Source organism: Cygnus olor, assembly GCF_009769625.2.
Source record: "Cygnus olor isolate bCygOlo1 chromosome W unlocalized genomic scaffold, bCygOlo1.pri.v2 SUPER_W4, whole genome shotgun sequence".
Lineage (NCBI taxonomy): Eukaryota > Metazoa > Chordata > Aves > Anseriformes > Anatidae > Cygnus > Cygnus olor.
The window spans coordinates 420,510-439,714 of NW_024429075.1; the positions used below are offsets into that span (position 1 = coordinate 420,510).

Here is a 19,205-nt window from a genome sequence, read left to right on the forward strand (position 1 = left end):
CAACCACTTCCCTGGGCAGTCCATTCCAATGCCTAACAACCCTTTCAGTAAAGAAGTTCTTCCTAATATCCAACCTAAACCTCCCCTGGCGCAACTTTAGCCCATTCCCCCTCGTCCTGTCACCAGGCACGTGGGAGAATAGACCAACCCCCACCTCTCTACAGCCTCCTTTAAGGTACCTATAGAGAGCGAAAAGGTCGCCCCTGAGCCTCCTCTTCTCCAGGCTGAACAACCCCAGCTCCCTCAGCCGCTCCTCGTAAGACTTGTACTCCAGACCCCACACCAGCCTCGTTGCCCTTCTCTGGACTCTCTCAAGCACCTCCATGTCCTTCTTGTAGCGAGGGGCCCAAAACTGAACACAGTACTCGAGGTGCGGCCTCACCAGAGCCGAGTACAGGGGGACAATCAACTCCCTAGCCCTGCTGGCCACGCTGCTTCTTATACAAGCCAGGATGCTGTTGGCCTTCTTGGCCACCTGAGCACACTGCTGGCTCATAGTCAGCCGACTATCAACCAGTACTCCCAGGTCCTTCTCTGCCAGGCAGCTTTCCAACCACTCATCTCCCAGCCTGTAGCGCTGCTTGGGGTTGTTGTGCCCCAGGTGCAGGACCCGGCACTTGGCCTTGTTGAACTTCATACAGTTGACCTCAGCCCATCGGTCCAGCCTATCCAGATCCTCCTGCAGAGCCTTCCTACCCTCGAGCAGATCGACACGCACCTAACTTGGTGTCGTCTGCAAACTTACTGAGGGTGCACTCAATCCCCTCATCCAGATCATTGGTAAAGATATTAAAGAGGACCGGCCCCAGCACTGAGCCCTGGGGGACTCCACTAGTAACCGGCCTCCAACTGGATTTGACTCCATTCACCACAACTCTTTGGGCCCGGCCATCCAGCCAGTTTTTAACCCAACGAAGCGTACGCCAGTCCAAGCCATGAGCAGCCAGTTTCTTGAGGAGAATGCTGTGGGAAACGGTGTCAAAAGCCTTACTGAAGTCAAGGTAGATCACATCCACAGCCTTCCCTTCATCCACCAGGCGCGTCACTTTGTCATAGAAGGAGATCAGGTTCGTCAAGCAGGACCTACCATTCATAAACCCATGCTGACTGGGCCTGATCGCCTGGTTGCCCTTCAAGTGCCGCATGACGACATTCAAGATAATCTGCTCCATGAATTTCCCTGGAACTGAGGTCAAACTAACAGGCCTATAGTTCCCCGGGTCTACCCTCTGGCCCTTCTTGTAGATGGGCGTCACATTTGCTAGCCTCCAGTCGACTGGGACCTCCCCTGATAGCCAGGACTGCTGATAAATGATGGAAAGCGGCTTGGCCAGCTCTTCCGCCAGTTCGCTCAGTACCCTCGGGTGGATCCTATCCGGCCCCATCGACTTGCGTACATCCAAGTGCTGTAGCAGGTCGCCAACCATTTCCTCGTGGATAGTGAGGGCCACATCCTGCTCCCCATCCACCATCCACCATCCCCATCCCCTTCCACCAGCTCAGGGTACCGGGTATCCAGAGAACAACTGGTCTTGCCGCTAAAGACTGAGGCAAAGAAGGCATTGAGTACCTCAGCCTTTTCCTCATCTTTTGTAACTAAGTTTCCCCTGCATCCAGTAAAGGATGGAGATTCTCCTTAGTCCTCCTTTTTGTGTTGATGTATTTGTAAAAACTTTTTTTGTTGTCTTAAACGGCAGTAGCCAGATTGAGCTCCAGATGAGCTTTAGCCTTTCTAATTTTATCCCTGCACAGCCTTGCAACATCCTTATAGTCCTCTTGAGTAGCCCGCCCTCTTTTCCAAAGATCATAAACCCTCCTTTTTCTCCTAAGCTCGAGTCACAACTCTTTGTTCAGCCAGGCCGGTCTAGTTCCGCGCCGGCTCGTCTTTGGGCACGTGGGGACAGACCGCTCCTGAGCCATTAAGATTTCCTTCTTGAAGAGTGCCCAGCCTTCCTGGACTCCTCTGCCCTTCAGAACCTCCTCCCAAGGGACTCTGCCAACCAGCGTCCTGAACAGCTCAAAGTCAGCCCTCCGGAAGTCCAAGACAGTGGTTTTACTGGTCCCCTTCCTGACTTCGCCAAGAATAGTGAACTGAACCATTTCGTGGTCACTCTGCCCAAGACAGCTCCCAACCACCACATCTCCCACCAGTCCGTCACTGTTTGTGAACAGAAGGTCTAGCGGGGCACCTCCCCTGGTAGGCTCTCTAACCAGCTGTGTCAGGAAACTATCTTCCACACTCTCTAGAAACCTCCTAGACTGCTTTCTTTGGGCTGTGTTGTGCTTCCAGGATATGTCTGGGAAGTTGAAGTCCCCCACAAGAACAAGCGCTGACGATTTCGCGGCTTCTGCCAGCTGCCTGTAGAACTCCTCATCTATCTCCTCATCCTGGTTCGGTGGTCTATAACAGACCCCCACCAGGATGCTTGCCTTGTTGGCCTTCCCTCTGATCCTAACCCAAAGAGACTCAACCTTATCATTCCCAGCCTCAAGTTCCTCAACATCAAAACACTCTCTAATATAGAGAGCCACACCACCACCCCTTCTGTGCTGCCTGTCCCTTCTGAAGAGCCTATAGCCAGGCATTGCAGCACTCCAGTCATGAGAGTGGTCCCACCACGTTTCCGTGATGGCAACCAAGTCATAGCCTTCCTGCTGCACGATGGCTTCCAGCTCCTCTTGTTTGTTACCCATGCTGCGTGCCTTAGTGTAGATGCACTTCAGTCGGGCCATTGCCTTCTCCCCCGGCCTTGCCATTGTTCCCCCTGGTACAGCTCCAACAAGACTTATTTCAGCCCCGTCCCCCTTCTTTCCTAGTTTAAAGCCCTCTCAACGAGCCCTGCCAGCTCCTGGGCTAGGATCCGTTTTCCCCTTGGAGATAGGGACCCGTCTGCGGTCACCAGGCCGGGTGCCGAGTAAAGCGCCCCATGGTCAAAAAACCCAAAATTTCTGTATTGGCACCAGCCTCTGAGCCACGTGTTAATCAGGTGGGCTTTCCGTGTCCTCTCGGTACCCCTCCCTGCCACTGCAGGGATGGACGAAAACAATACTTATGGTCAGTCTATAGCACTTCCTTTCCACCGCTCCTTCACAGTCACTCTCTTCCCCTGCTTCCACGTGGGGTCCCTCCCACGGGATGCAGTCCTTGCTGAACTGATCTGGCGTGGGCTTCCCACAGGCAGCAGCTCTTCAAGAACTGCTCCAGATATGGGTCCGTACCACAGGGTCCATCCATCAGGAGCACACTGCTCCAACCTGGGTCCCTCACGGGCAGCAGCTCCTGCCAGGTCACCTGCTCCTGTGTGGTCTCCTCTCCACGGGCTATAGGTCCGGCCCGGAATCTGGTCCTGTGGGGGTCCGCCACAGGCCGCAGCCTCTATCGGTGCAGGTCCACCTGCTCCACCCTGGTCTCCTCCACGGGCTGCAGCGTGGAACCCTGCTCCACCGTGGTACTCCATGGGCTGCAGGGGGACAGCCTGCTTCACCATGGTCCTCACCACAGGCTGCAGGGGACTTCAGCTCCTGTACCTGGAGCACCTCTCCCCCTCCTTCTTCACCGACCTTGGCGCCTGCAGGGCTGTTTCTCACTCTTGTCACTCTCCCAGGTGCTGTGTAACAGCGTTTTTTTTTGTTTGTTTGTTTTGTTTTGTTTTGTTTTTTCATTTCTTAAATATGTTCTCACAGTGGCGCAAACAGCATCACTTATTGGCTCGGCTCTGGTCAGCAGCGGGGTTCTTACCTAACATGGGGCAGCTTCTAGATTCTTCTCACAGAAGCCACCCCATGGCCCCCTGCTACCAAAACCTTGCCATGTAAACCCACTACACAGAGTCCCTTCTACTCTAAATGAAGAGCAAGTTCAGGACCTCCTGACACAACAACTACAAGTCTATGGGGCCTGATGACTTGCATCCCAGGGTCCTGAGGGAATTAACTGATGTAGTCGCCAAGCCACTCTCCATCATTTGAAAAATCATGGCAGTCAGGCAAAGACCCCAGAGACTGGAAAAAAGGAAATATCACTCCCCTTTTTAAAAAGGGTAGAAAGGAGGACCTGGGGAAATACAGACCAGTGAGCCTCACCTCTGTGCATGGCAAGATCATGGAATGAGTCCTCCTGGAGGTGGTGTTAAGGCACATGCAAGAAAAGGAGGTGATCCGGGACAGCCAGCATGGCTTCACCAGGGGCAAATCGTACCTGACCAGTCTAGTGGCCTTCTGTGATGGATTGCCTGCATCAGTCTACAAGGGAAGACCGACCGATGCCATCTACTTGGACTTCTGTAAGGCCTTTTGACACAGCCCCACACGAAATCCTAATCTCTAAATTGGAAAGATATGGATTTGAAAGGTAGACCATCTGGTGGATAAGGAATTGGCTCAGTGGCCACACCCAGAGAGTAGTGGTCAGTGGTTCTATGTCCAGGTGGAGGCCAGTGATGAGTGGTGTCCCTCAGGGGTCTGTCCTGGGACCGGTGCTTTTCAACATCTACATCATTGACATAAACAATGGGATCGAGTGCACCCTCAGCAGGTTTGCAGATGACACCAAGCCGAATGGTGCAGTAGATACAACAGAAGGAAGGGAAGCCATCCAAAGGGACCTGGACAAGCTTGAGAAGTGGGCCCACGTGAATCTAATGAGGTTCAACAAGCCCAAGTGCAAGCTGCTGCACCTGGGTTGGGGCAATCCCAGATATAAGTACAACAGACTGGGAGAAGAACTCATTGAGAGCAGCCCTGCTGAGGAGGACTTGGGGGATTCTGGTGGACAAAAAGCTCGACATGAGCCAGGAATGCGCATTTGCAGCCCAGAAGGCCAACTACATCTTGGGCTGCATCAACAGAGGTGTGACCAGCAGCTTGAGGGAGGTGATTGTCCCCCTCTACTCTGCCCTTGTGAGGCCCGACTTGGAGTACTGCATCCAGGTCTGGAGCCCCCAGCACAAGAAAGATGTGGACCTCTTAGAGTGAGTCCAGAGGAAGGCTACAAAGATCATCAGAGGGCTGGAGCACCTCTCCTATGAAGAAAGGCTGAGAGAGCTGGGGACGTTCAGCCTGGAGAAGAGAAGGCTCCAGGGAGACCTCATTGAAACCTTTCAATACATAAAGGGGTCTTATAAAAAAGATGGAGAAGGACTCTTTACTCAGGTAGATAATGATAGGACAAGGGGGAATGGTCTTAAACTAAAAGAGTATAGATTTAGACTAGTCATTAGGAGGAAATTCTTCACTGTAAAGGTAGTGAGGCACTGGAACACGTTTTCCAGAGGTTGTGTATGCCCCATCCCTGGAGGTGTTCAAGGCCAGGCTGGATGGGGCCTTGGCCAACCTGATCTAGCGGGTGGCATCCCTGTCTACGGCAGGGGGGTTGGAGTTAGATGATCTTTAAGGTCCCTTCCAACCCGTGTCATTCTATGAGTCTATGAATATGAAAGGAAAAGCCATCACAGCATCATTCCTCTGTAATCTACAGAATGCAGTGGAGTCTGACACTGTCTCACTCACCTGTTGAGGTCTAAGGTGAGAGGGACTGAACAACCTGATTCCTAAACAAATTGGCAAAAGACCTGAATTCTGGAAAATTACTGACCAAAAGACAATGGCCTCACAATACTATAAATAGCAATTCCAAGCAAGAACTCTTTGAGCTCTCCAGGGACCACAGCAGGCTGCCCTCTCGATCTCCCCTTCCCGTGAGCTGGAATGCCTCTCAGGGTACCCCTGAGGAGATGTGCATCTCAGGGCTGACTCCTCAAGGAACAAGCTTGTCTGAGGATAAAAGCCAAGGGAAAGTAGGGTGAGTAATTCACTCTAAAGGGGTAGGGGGTATTTTGGAAGCATGTGTCTGGATTTAGACACCCACCAGGGCCCTACAGTAAGTCTCGGGTGAACCTTGACATTCATGAATCTTTAACTAAGTTGCTGTTAATATTGTAGCAAATTCCTTTTGATCATTGTGTTAATTGACTGATACTTAGATACAGATTAAATGCTGTTAAAATCATATAATCTAACCTTTTTATTTGCTATAAAGGTATATAATAAATCCTTAATTGCTGCTACGTAAGAGTTGTGTAAATCTAATTCCACGACAGTAGTTTTCCTTGTAGCAATGATTTCAGTTTTGCTAACCTATGAACCAAGGCCCTAGAATTATCAGCACCAGCAGCCCGTTTATGCCCCCCTTGACTGCCACACCTCTGTGCCCGATAATAATCCCAGTCTTTCAGCTCTGCAATACCCCTTTTGCTCTTACTGCTCCCCTTTCTCCTGCAGTAGCTGTGGTGTCTAAGATATAATCCTTCCAAACATTAAGATGTACAAAGTTATAGGGAAGATTTCCAAGAACAGTGACAAAGCACAAAGGACTTTTAACATCATCATCAAACAAAACACAAGAAAATATTAAGAAGTGTTAGTGCAAGCATATGCAACACTGAACCACTGCAGCTAAAATATTACTTTGATTCTATAACCTTAAGATGAGGAAGAGGCAAATCTGGGCATTTTACACATTCTGTATATTTCATGCTAAGTATTATACTTCATTAATCAGTATCATATAAACGTTTAATTTAGGGGAAGAATCTGTCCCTTATTTAGTGCCTTATCTAGCAGTTCTTAGTGCCAGCAATGGTCCCATGGTGCTTTATTTTTTACATTACTATTGGATGGTCAGTTTGTTTTTATTTGCATAGTAACTAAGAAAATAGATTGCTGGATGAAGTCTCTGAAAAAGAGACCTCCAAAAAAAACTTACAAGTTTCATCTTTGGAGGTTTGTTCACATATAAGAACAGTGAGAAATTAAATGAGCATGCAATCAGTTAACTGATTGCCCAGTCTTGCCCAAGACTGGGAGAAGGTCTAACCATGTACGATGTAGAAATACTTAGATCACCATAACCCATTGATTTCAGAAGTTTAAAATCTGAATTTTGGGCAAGTAAATATAGCATGACAAGTTGCATTATGCAGTACTTTCTGCTGTAAAACAGTCTCAGAAAAAAAAAAAAAGTGACCTCCAATCAGATTGTTCTTGCAGTAATCTAAAGACAGCTGGCAATCAGAGAGACTACATGTTTCTTTTCAAGTAGAGGAAGTGTCTTTTTATGTAATTATGCCACTTTTGAAATAAAGAGAAATAGGAGGAAAAACATTTAAAGAAAATAAACTGAATATGGTTGAAAGGCACTGAAAGATAATATATCTCTCTACCTTTAATAGGAAGCCATTATTGGTGTTTAAAGCAAAGTAATATTTCAAACAATGGCATTTTCTTTTTAAAAAATACTTTTCCCTAAATACAGAACTTCAAGAAGATTTTTATCAATTTTTGTAATTTCTTTAACAATTTCAGCCTCACTTTATATTATTATATTAATTTAAAAATAATTGAGATTAAATATAAATGGCCTGTTACACATCAAAGAAAAATTGAAAAAAATTACAAGTATAAAAAAGGGTCCATCTGATTCATGCATTAATACTTGAAAGTTCCCACCTCCAAAACAGCAATTTAAGACTTGTTTATAATCATTCTACAATACAATGTACAATGAAAAACTACATATGTATGAAATACTACATCTTTTTAAGGGATAAGTTGCAAAATGTTTTTTGATGATGGAGGGTTAATCAGATTCTCTGTATTACCAATAACTGTTTTTTAATGCCATAAGGCCATGCAATGAAGAAATCCTAGTTTTTCTTGCTGATCTCACTGAACATGAATTCAAGATTCTTGCATGTTGAATTGGTGTGGAATTCCTTATTCACATAGACACACATGGAGTGTTGGAAGAAAGGGGTAGGAGATTGTTATTATACCCTAGTATTGTAACCTACTGCTTTTAGAAAGCAGTATTATAGCTCAAGTTTGGTAGAATTATGTATGGTCCTGAGAAGAAACAATCATTTTACTGGGGGAATCATCAGATTATCCTATAATGTGAGAAATGGTTTCACATTTTCTCATAGAAAAATCAAAGATACTACTAACATAAAACTGACATTGAGGTAGATGTGGTTTAAGCCAGCAGGCAGCTAAGCACCACACAGCTGTTTGCTCATTCCCCCACAGTGGCATGGGGGAGAGAATCAGACAAAAGAAAAAACTTGTGCGTTGAGATAAAGAGAGTTTAATAGGACAGAAAAGGAAGGAAAAATAATGATAATTATTATGATAAAGTAACATACAAAACAAGTGATACACAATGCAATTGCTCACCACTTGCTGACCGATGCCCATCCCATCCCCAAGCAGCGGTCCCCCCACCCTGGCCAGCCTCCCCATATTAATTGTTCAGCATGATGTCATATAGTATGGAATATCCCTTTGGCCAGTTTGTGCCAGCTGTCCTGGTTCTGTCCCCTCCCAGCTTCTTGTGCACCCCCAGCCTCCTTGCTGGCAGGGCGGTATGAGAAGCCGTAAACTCCTTGACTCTATGTAAGCCCTGCTCTGCAACAACTAAAATATCAGTGTGTTATCAACATTATATTCTTCCTAAATCCAAAATACAGCACCATACCAGCTACTAGGAAGAAAATTAACTCTATCCCAGCCTAAACTAGTACAGGAGAAAAATAAATATATCTCTGCAGTGCTTCCAAAATGCATTTTTCCTGTGTTTTGGACGATATTTACTTTTATCTGCTTTTACAACTTTGATACAGAATCAATACCAATAAGAAAGATGGATTTTCCTCTCCTGCCTTCCAACAAATGTGGAAAACAAATAAGTTCTAGTTCTTTTGTTCTATCAGTTTGGAGGCAGATCATATGCTACGCAACACCAAAAAAAAAAAAAGTTTGCAGTCTTCTGTAATTTAAACCTGCTATGGTCTGCCCCCTCCAAAAGTTTTATGACATACCAAAAATGGAATTTTCAAATGAAATTAAAACAGTTTTACTTGCCCATATATTATTATCTTCCCTGAATTTTGTCTTAACCCAACTTCTAATAAAAAGCTGATCTTCACCATAATAGCAGAAAGGTAGGAGAGTTAAAAAGGAAGGAAATTGGAATATGGAGGTTGGTGTATTAGTGTAACTCTGAAAGGAAATTATTACTGCCTGATCCTCTTCCCCAAGAATCCACATGGAACATAGCTCACAAGGAACAACAACAACAACAAAAAATTATGAATAAACAACTTGTAAAAAGAACTAAAGAATCTTATTGCAGAGTAATGTTTACATAGAGTCAAGGACTTTTTTGCTTCTCACACTGCCCTGCCAGCAAGGAGGCTGGGGGTACACAAGAAGCTGGGAGGGAACACAGCCAGAACAGCTGACCCAGACTGACCAAATAGATATTCCATACCATGTGACATCATGCTCAGCAATAAAAGCTGGGGTAAAGAAGGAGGAAGGGGAGGACATTCAGAGTGATGGCATTTGTCTTCCAAAGAAACCATTACGTGTGATGAGCCCTGCTTTCCTGGAAGTGGCTGAACACCTGCCTGCTGATGGGAAGTAGAGAATGAATTCCTTGTTTTGCTTTGCTTGTGCACGCAAGCTTTTGCTTTACCTAGTAAACTGTCTTTATCTCAATCCATGTTTTCTTACACTTTTACCTTTCCAATTCTCTCCCCCATCGCATCTGGGGAGAGTGTGCGAGCAGCTGTGTTGTACTTAGCTGCTTGCTGTGATTAAACCACAACACTAGTTGATAAAGGAACCCCCCTCCAAGGCAGTCCAGGCTTCATGTTAATAAAATAATCAATAGATTGACAGGAACTCCAGAGGCAATTCCTGCTTTGCACAGATAAAATAGCTGACTAATTGATATATGCTATTTGTATGTTTAGATATGTTTATTATTTGATAAGACAATAGTTAAGATGCACATAGTTAAGATAGTTAAGTTTAACTACTCAATAGAAACTGATCATACGTATGCTAGAGTTGTCTTGTAGGACCAGGAGCCAGCTAGATTATGACAATTTACAGAACAGTTAGGGGAGTCTCATCTGAACCATTACAAGGACCCTTGCAACTGAGACTCCTGTCAACATCCAGACAGCAACTGGATATCCTATTTGAGAGATTCCCTGAATTAGCATTACCCTATGCAGAAGATGGCAATAAATCAATTTCTTTAAGTAACACAGTGTGAATACGCAACAGCACCCAGTGACTGTACAACTGAATCCTGACCACACAATCTTCAACTCTTTTATCTCTTTTAACTCTTTTCTCTCTTCCACATTTCCACAATCTGTTCCACACTTCTAAAGTATCACCTAGAAGTGACTTTCAACCCTGTTGAGTGTCCAAGAAGGACAGAAAAGGCTGCCTATTGTCCATTACAGAAGGCAAAGGTATAACATATCTAAGTTTCCTTGAAAATGGATCCAACACCATAGAAAAAGAAAACAATTTAAAGTAATTAGGCTATTTTTTCCTCCTTGTTTAGTTAGAAAGAAGCTTTTCAGACCTTGGAAACACCATAAGGGAAAGTAACTGTCTTACTCTACCACAGTGTATGAGTGCTGGGGCCCAGAGCGCACCAACAGACTCTGCAACCTCTTTCCTGCTCCCCATCAAGGAGCTGGCTGCCTGCTCAAGGCCAGCTCTGATAAAGCACAGTTGTGTAACCTGGGATCAGACTGCTAAGAAAGAGCTGGGAAAAGCCTTGGTGCAGGGGCTAGCCCCTCCACTCAGGAGCTGCATTTAAGTTCAGGCCCTTGGACCTTGTCCTTACCTGAGCTACACTGTAGGTATATTATGTACGTTTGTACCTGGCTGTGTACCTTTTTGATCCTGTCCTTGCCTTGCTGACTTGATTTCCTAGCTTGACCTTAGACCTGCCTCATCACTATGGGCTTGCCTATCATTGGATTGTAGCTGACCCTGGTCACCGTCACTAGACCTGCTCTGCTCTCCTTGTTCAGATGCTGTGAGACTGCACCCTTTTTGGTGAATCCACTGCCCTGTCTGCCTTGCTGTCACCCTCAGCACCCAGTTCGCATGCTCTTATGGAACAGCCATTCCTTTAATTCAATGTGAAGCTTTAAACATTTTTTACCAAGTTAAAGCTAGCATATTTGTCCAATATTTTATTTGTGAGATAACTTGTAAGACCTTAAACCTGGGACACACTTCCAAATTATGAAAAAAGACAGTCATTCTGAAAAGGAACTTGGCTTTAGAATGAGATGAAAATGCTACAAACAAACTGATTCTTAAGTTACCCCACCAATTCAAAATACAAGTATTTTTGTGGTTATCAGAGCCCTGACAGGCAGCTAGCATTCTGACTTCTAAGAAAGATTAATTAAATTTGACTAATACATGCCCTTTCCCAGGGTCAAGGCAACAAGAAAGCTTATTATACAGCATCAAACTTGAAAATAATGTAATGCATGTTACATATTGGACTAATGTTAAGCAATTTGCATTATTAATGAAAGGTACTTTTACAGAAAAAAAAAAGAACAGAAACATGAAAGTAAGTCCTGACAATAATTCAACCTGAAAACTTTTCCCTTCTGTATTCCACACATATATTGTTGATTCAAGCCTCACTGAACACTTAACAACAATTCCAATGCACATCTCCACAGACTGAAAGTAAACCAGTGTTTGAGCATGATCCCTTGCTAAAAGGTTAGGAAAAAAACTTGCATGGTGCTAGAAAGTATAATATTTTAAAGGTACAGTAATGAACAATAGGTTCCTGTCTGTAAAACCTGGAGTTCCCATCTCCAAATATAGAAAGAAAAGCCATTGCAAAAAAACCTCTCTGCATTGTTAACTATCTCAAACCCCAGAAGTCACAAATGATGGTAGTAAAACATGTTACTGTGTCTAACATATTAACAATGACATTACTACTCTTTGTTACCTGTGAGAGTCAGTATGGTAAACCACAAATATTTAGAATATCAAGGGAATGCAAACAAGAAGAAAAATATGCTACAAGAAAACGTCTCTTTAATCAACTAAAATATTGTCTTGACTACAGTACATATACTTCTTAAAAGACCAGTAAGATTTCAAAGTGTGATGCAAAGTTAGCTACTGGGCCTGGAAAACAAACATTATTAGTCAAATAAAAAAAAAAAGTGATTCATTAAAAGATGCACCTTGTAAATGGAACATTTATGCAAATCTCACCTTGTCACTGTCATTGCTGCAAATGTGATCTTGATGGATTGACTGGCACTGAAAGGAAGGGCCAATGCTACCTACAAGAGAAGCAGGGGGAGAAGGAAGAAAATGGCATTAAAATAAAAAACCCAATTCCTATGAACACTAAAAATAACTATAGACAACTGTTGCAGCCAGAAACAACTTTTACACAGCAGAAATATTTACTTACCAAACATGTCAGACAGCTCATATTTAATCCTGACAATAAGCATGAGAGAGACATTTTTCAATGTGCCAGCAATAACTTCACCCAGATATTTTTTAGATGTTTAAAGAGAACAAAATTAGCACTGGTTCATCAAGCCAAAATGAAAATATACAGTAAGATACATGTGCACAAGTTTAAGTAAAGACTAGGTTATACTGAATCAAAATAATTAGAAGGCAGGAACAGCTTTTGTATATCATGCAAATGAATACATGTGCAGAGCCTGTATGCTGTGGAAAAAAAAATTGTCTCCCTCTTCCCACTGAGCAAAGACCTTAAAATAAAAAAGTAGAAAAAACAGTCTCATTTGTTGCGCTGGATATGGCTGGGATGGAGTTAACTTTCCCTGCAGCAGCCCACACAGTGCTGTGCTCTGCACTTGTAGCTGGAACAGCACTGGTATCACACCAGTGTTGTGTCTGCTGCTGCACAATACTGGCACCACATCAGGACTCCCTCCAACCCCCCCAGAGCCAGCAGGCTGGGGGTGGGCAAGTGATGGGGAGGGGACATCGCCAGGGCAGCTGACCTAAACCAACCAAAGGGATATTCCATGCCATATGATGTCACACTCAGCAATAAAAGGTGGGAAAGGGAAAGGAGAGGGGTGGGATCTCATTGTGAAAACATCTATCCTCCCAAAAAACCACTACATGTATTGAGGCCCTGCTTCCCAGGATGTGGCTGAACATCTCTCATTGATGGGAAGTAGAGAGTAACTGCTTTTCTCTCTGTGCTTCCGCACAGCCTTTGCTTTTTTTTCCCCCCCTCTCCCTTTTCCCTTTAGTTAAATCATCCTTATCTCAAACCTTGAGCCCTTTGTGTCGTATTTTCTCCCCCTTCCCCTTTGAGGAGGGGGAGTGAGAGAGTGGCTGTGGTGGAGCTTGGCTGCCCACCCGAGTAAAAACACCACATTTGTAAAGCTGCATTATCACATGGTTTCCTTGTGGAAGATCTACCTAAAGCTTTTCTCTAACAATTTCTCATTGTTTTTGAAGTTTTTAAATGTGAATATTTTTTTTTTGTAATTTCACATACACCATTTTTATACATCTTTGTGGTCCACATTGCTTTGGGCCATAAGAGGGCTAAAGATTTTGTAAGAATGCTTGACAAAATACAAACCAGCCACAGGCAGAAATCATTGTCAGTGCCAAGGCTCCTTAGCCACCTCTCACAATACAGTTATTTGGAAAAAAAATCTTAATGTCATTGCTTATTGCCATTAATACTTCAGTTAATCAAAAATTTATCAGACGTTAAAGTTGCTTTCAATATTTTTTTCTTGCTTTTAAAGTAGAAAGTCAAGAATCATATGTGAGTGTCAGTTAATTGGTGAGTACAATTACTTTGTTGTAAACTTGTTTTGTTCAAGGACATGATCTTCAAAGGAAATTTTTTAGAAAAGTTTTAATCCTTCCCTTCTCAAATGGAAATGTTAATGGAAATATACTCTCACTCCTCAAGTATTCCTATAATTGTATCTTAGGAAAGAAAAACAAAATTGCCCAAAAAACACAAACAAAAAACAAACAAACAAACAAACAAAACAAGAACCTCCCTGTTAGTTTGAACACCTCCATGATTTCACTACATTGAAATTGCTAATTTGTTACAGACTACTTTATTACTACATAAACATAATAAATGACTATTATACCTAGATAAGTGTTTTACTGATTATTGGTTTGAACTTCCAAAATTGATACCAGTTGCAAACTAACAACTTGACCAAGCTTATTTAAATCTCTTAGCCTTTTTACTCACAAGCAATCTTTGAAGTGAATCTAGATTCCACAGGGTTTTTTTATTACTATTATTTTGGTCTATGTGGTAAGGATGACATAAGAATACATGCAAAAAGCTTGAAAGCTTCACTGTTAATTCGAACATCAGTCATTATTTAGCTTCTTATTGTTTCTGTTATTATTTACAGGTGAACAAGTGCTCAGAATACTGGAAATAGCAGAAGGGTTTTTCAACTTTGGGTACAGTAATTTCTGTCAAGATTGGATTGACAGACACCCAAATAATTATCGGTTGTTTGGCCAGTACAAAGTGAAAGTAGTAGCCTCCATTTAATTCTTAGATAAGATCCATGCACGTTGTAAAACCCACTAAAACAAACCCCTGCCACCTGTGGCAAATTCTATGGAATTTAAGCTATAAATGTGATATAAGGAAGAAATTATAGTTACAATTGTGGTGTAGCTGGTTATCAGGGCTGTGCTTATGTGTTTATCCAGTGAACCAAGTCATCAGTTCCCTTTGGTGGTCCAGGAGCTCAAGATAGTCTCTTCTATGTGAGACAATGGACTGACTTGAGACAAGGTGATTGACAATTCCAGCACCTTCACAAAAAAGCATTTGACTAATTGTTACAGGACCTCTGCCACTGGGAATTTCAGATAGTCCAGGAGATTCCACCAAGCAGCCCCTGCTGTGCATAGGCCAATTGATAGGCACTACTTATATGCTTCAATATGTTGATTAATATCCTGAGTGGAGAATCTGGTAGTCCCAGTGACTCCCAGGGGCAGCTCCTGTTGTAAAACTGTATATATATGTGTCCTGGTTTCAGCTAGGATAGAGTTAATTTTCCTCCTAGTAGCTGGTAGAGTGCTATGTTTTGGATTAGGATCAGAAGAGTGTTGATAACACACTGATGTTTTAATTGTTGCAGAGCAGTGCTTACACTAAGCCAAGGACTTTTCAGCTTCTCGCTCTGTCCTGCCAGCAGGCAAGCTGGGGGTGCAGCAGGAGCTGGGAGGGGACAGACCCAGGACAGCTGACCCAAACTGGCCAAAGGGGTATTCCATACCATCTGACGTCATGCTAAACAATATATGGGGTGGCTAGCCAGGGTGGGGGGGACCGGCTGCTCGGGGATAGGTTGGGCATCGGTCAGCGGGTGGTGAGCAATTGCATTGTGCATTACTTGTTTCGTACACATTATTAGTAATAGTACTGTTATCATTATTATTTTTTTTCTGTCTTAACAAATTGTCTCTATCTCAACCCACAGGCTTCATTTTCCTGATTCTCTCCCCCATCCCAGAGAGGGAGGGGGGAGGGTGAGCGAACGGCTGTGTGGTGCTTAGCTGCAGGTCAGGTTAAACCACAACAATTAGATACTTGTAAATAGTCAGTAGAAACTGTTCCTGCACATGCAGAAATGGTCATGTAGGACAGTATTTTTTGCACATAGTTAAATGGAGATAATCAGTAGCAATGGCTCATGCATGCACCGGAGCAGTCACATAGGAAGAGGAGTGTAGTGGGTTTATGTGGCAAGGTTTTGGTAGCAGGGGGCTGAAAAACTCCAGAAGCTGCCCCATGTTAGATAAGGGCCCCACTGCTGACCAGAGCTGAGCCAATAAGTGATGTTCTTTGCACCTGTTAGAGCATACTTAAGAAAGGGAAAAAAAAAAAACTGCTGGGGAACAGCACCTGGGAGAGAGAGAGAGGAGTGAGAAACAGCCTTGCAGATACCAAGGTCAGTGAAGCAGGAGTGGGAGGAGGTGCTCCAGGTACAGGAGCTGAAGTCCCCCTGCAGCCTGTGGTGAGGACCATGGTGAAGCAGGCTGTCCCTCTGCAGCCCATAGTGTACCACAGTGGAGCAGGGTTCCACACTGCAGCCCGTGGAGGAGACCAGGGTGGAGCAGGTGGGTCTGATCTGAAGGAGGCTGCGGCCTGTGGCGGACCCCCACAGGAGCAGATTCCGGGCCGGATCTGTAGCCCGTGGAGAGGAGACCACGCAGGAGCAGGTGACCTGGCAGGAGCTGCTGCCCGTGGGGGACCCAGGTTGGAGCAGTGTGCTCCTGATGGATGGATCCTGTGGTACTGATCCATATCTGGAGCAGTTCTTGAAGAGCTGCTGCCTGTGGGAAGCCCATGCAGGATCAGTTTGGGAAGGACTGCATCCCATGGGAGGGACCCCACGTGGAAGCAAGGGAAGAGAGTGACTGTGAAGGAGTTGCGAAGACGAAGCCCTATAGACTGACCATAACCCCCGTTCCCCTGCACCGCTCGGGGGGGAGGAGGTGGAAGAGGGCGGAGGGGGGGAGGTGTTTTTGGTTTCTTTCCTTTGTTTCTCACTTCTCTAGCTTGTTTGTAAAAGGCAATAAATCTTACTATCTCCCTGTGCTGAGTTTGTTTTGCCCATCACGATAAATAGTGTGATCTCCCTGTCCTTATCTCAACCCTTGAGCCCTTTGCATCGCATTTTCTCCCCCTTTCCCTTTGAGGAGGGGGAGTGAGAGAGTGGTTGTGGTGGAGCTCGGCTGCCCACCCAAGTAAAACCACCACAAGAGCCATCTGCATTATAAGAATTCAGTAGAAAAATTGTTCAGGGGCACTTGTCTGATCCAGCTGAAGACGTCATTACAAGGAGCTTTACAATGGAGGCTCATGTTCCATCTAAACGGCAAACAGTCAACAACTTTGAGAGATTTGATTCATGTGGTGGGTTAGCCTTGGACAGCAGCCAGGTGCCAACCAGCTGCTTTCTCATGCTTCCTCCACAAGACAGGATGAAAAAGCTCATGGGTCAAGATAAAGACAGGGAGATTGCTTAGCAATTACTGTCAGGGGCAAAACAGACTCAAATGGGGGAAAATTAACTTATTTTATTGACAATTAAAAGAGTAGTAGTGAGAAGAAGTGAGGGTAGTGAGAAAAAAAGACAAAATTAAAATACCTCACTCCACTCTTTTCTCAGGCTCAACTTCACTCCTTCATTCCAGAGTCCTCTATCTACTCTGCTCCCCCAAGCAGCACTGGGGGAATGGTGTGTTATGGTCAGTACATAACAGTTCCTCTCTGCAGCTCCTTCTGCCTCACACTTTTCCCGTTCCAGCATGGGTCTTTTCACAGGCTGCAGTCCTTCAGGAAAATCTGCTCCAGCGTGGGTTCTCCACAGGCTACAATGTGAATTGAATATTTGCTCCAGCATGGTCTCTTCCAAAGACTGCATACCTGCTCTGGTGCCTGGGGCACCTTTTCCCCCTCCTTCTTCTCAGACATTGGTGTTGACACTGCTGTTTTGCACTCTTTTTTTCTATCCTCCTCTGCCTGTTTGGTGTTTTTCCCCTTTCTTAAACATGTTTGCACAGAGGTGCAACCAACTTCTCTGATTGTCTCAGCTTTGGCCAGTGGTGGTTTAATTGCAGAGGCAGGTGGAACAGGCTGTGACCAGCACAGGGCATCCCCTTGCCTCTTTTCATAGATTACCTCTTCTCATTCTCATAGTCATCCTTGCCACATCCATCCCATATAATTTCACGTGAACATTTTCCTATGCAAAATAGCCCAATAAATTAGCTGTTGTTTTTTGTTTGTTTGTTTGTTTTAAAGAAGCACTCTGTGAGTGTTTGTGCAACACATCCTTATAGTCAAGAATGATTAGTGTGGATCACAGCAAACAGAGGCAGCCAACAGATGCAACAGTTCGTGCATCAGTTTCTGGGCTCTGCTTTTTTGATCTCTTCTAGAGATTTCCTTGACCTTCTGGGAAGTTTGTCTGGCATCTGGAAACTCCTGGGAACCCTCAGAGCAATGAGTGTGCCTGCACCCTTGTTCTGCACCCAGGGGTGCGGTGGTGACAGAGAGAGAGACTCTGTAGGGTTCAACAAGAAAGGCACAACGACAAAGGGTGTAATAAAATAGCTGCTTTAATAATGCAGAAAGAGAAGAGAAATATAGATAGCAAGTAAATCTTGCATCCACAGAATCAATTAGGGTGGAAGAGACCTCCAAGATCACCTAGTCCAACCTATGACCTAACACTAACAAGTCCTCCACTAAACTATATCACTGAGCTCTACATCTAAACGTCTTTTAAAGACCTCCAGGGATGGTGACTCAGCCACTTCCCTGGGCAGCCCATTCCAATGCTTAAAAACCCTGTCGGTAAAGAAGTTCTTCCTAATATCCAACCTAACCTCCTCTGGCGCAACTTGAGCCCATTCCCCCTCGTCCTATCACCGGGCACGTGGGAGAATAGACCAATCCTCACCTTGCTACAGCCTCCTTTAAGGTACCTATAGAGAGCGAAAAGGTTGCCCCTGAGCCTCCTCTTCTCCAGGCTGAACAACCCCAGCTCCCTCAGTCGTTCCTAGTAAGAATTGTTCTCCAGACCCCTCACCAGCTTTTTTGCCCTTCTCTGGACTCGCTCGAGCACCTCCATGTCCTTCTTGTAGTGAGGGGCCCAAAACTGAACACAGGACTCGAGGTGCGGCCTCACCAGAGCCGAGTACAGGGGGACAATCACTTCCCTAGTCCTGCTGGCCACACTGCTTCTGATACAAGCCAGGATGCTGTTGGCCTTCTTGGCCACCTGAGCACACTGCTGGCTCATAGTCAGCCGACTATCAACCAATACTCCCAGGTCCTTCTCTGCCAGGCAGCTTTCCAGCCACTCATCTCCCAGCCTGTAGCGTTGCTTGGGGTTGTTGTGCCCCAGGTGCAGGACCCGGCACTTGGCCTTGTTGAACTTCATACAGTTGGCCTCAGCCCATCAGTCCAGCCTATCCAGATCCTCCTGCAGAGCCTTCCTACCCTCGAGCAGATCGACACACGCACCTAACTTGGTGTCGTCTGCAAACTTACTGAGGGTGCACTCGATCCCCTCATCCAGATGATCGATAAAGATATTGACGAGAACTGGCCCCAGCACTGAGCCCTGGGGGACTCCACTAGTGACCGGCCTCCAACTGGATTTAACTCCATTCACCACGACTCTTTGGGCCCGGCTATCCAGCCAGTTTTTAACCCAACGAAGCGTATGCCAGTCCAAGCCACGAGCAGCCAGTTTCTTGAGGAGAATGCTGTGGGA

At 44.9% G+C, this 19,205-nt stretch overlaps 1 protein-coding gene across 1 annotated transcript in view; it reads right to left on the bottom strand.

Moving 5' to 3' along the window:
- Window positions 1-19,205, bottom strand: part of LOC121062956 — a 179,373-nt gene that overhangs the window by 70,545 nt on the left and 89,623 nt on the right. Inside the window, exon 3 of the mRNA XM_040543260.1 lies at window positions 12,127-12,197. Coding sequence (XP_040399194.1) covers window positions 12,127-12,197 — 71 coding nt within the window. The remainder of the gene's footprint in view (window positions 1-12,126; window positions 12,198-19,205) is intronic.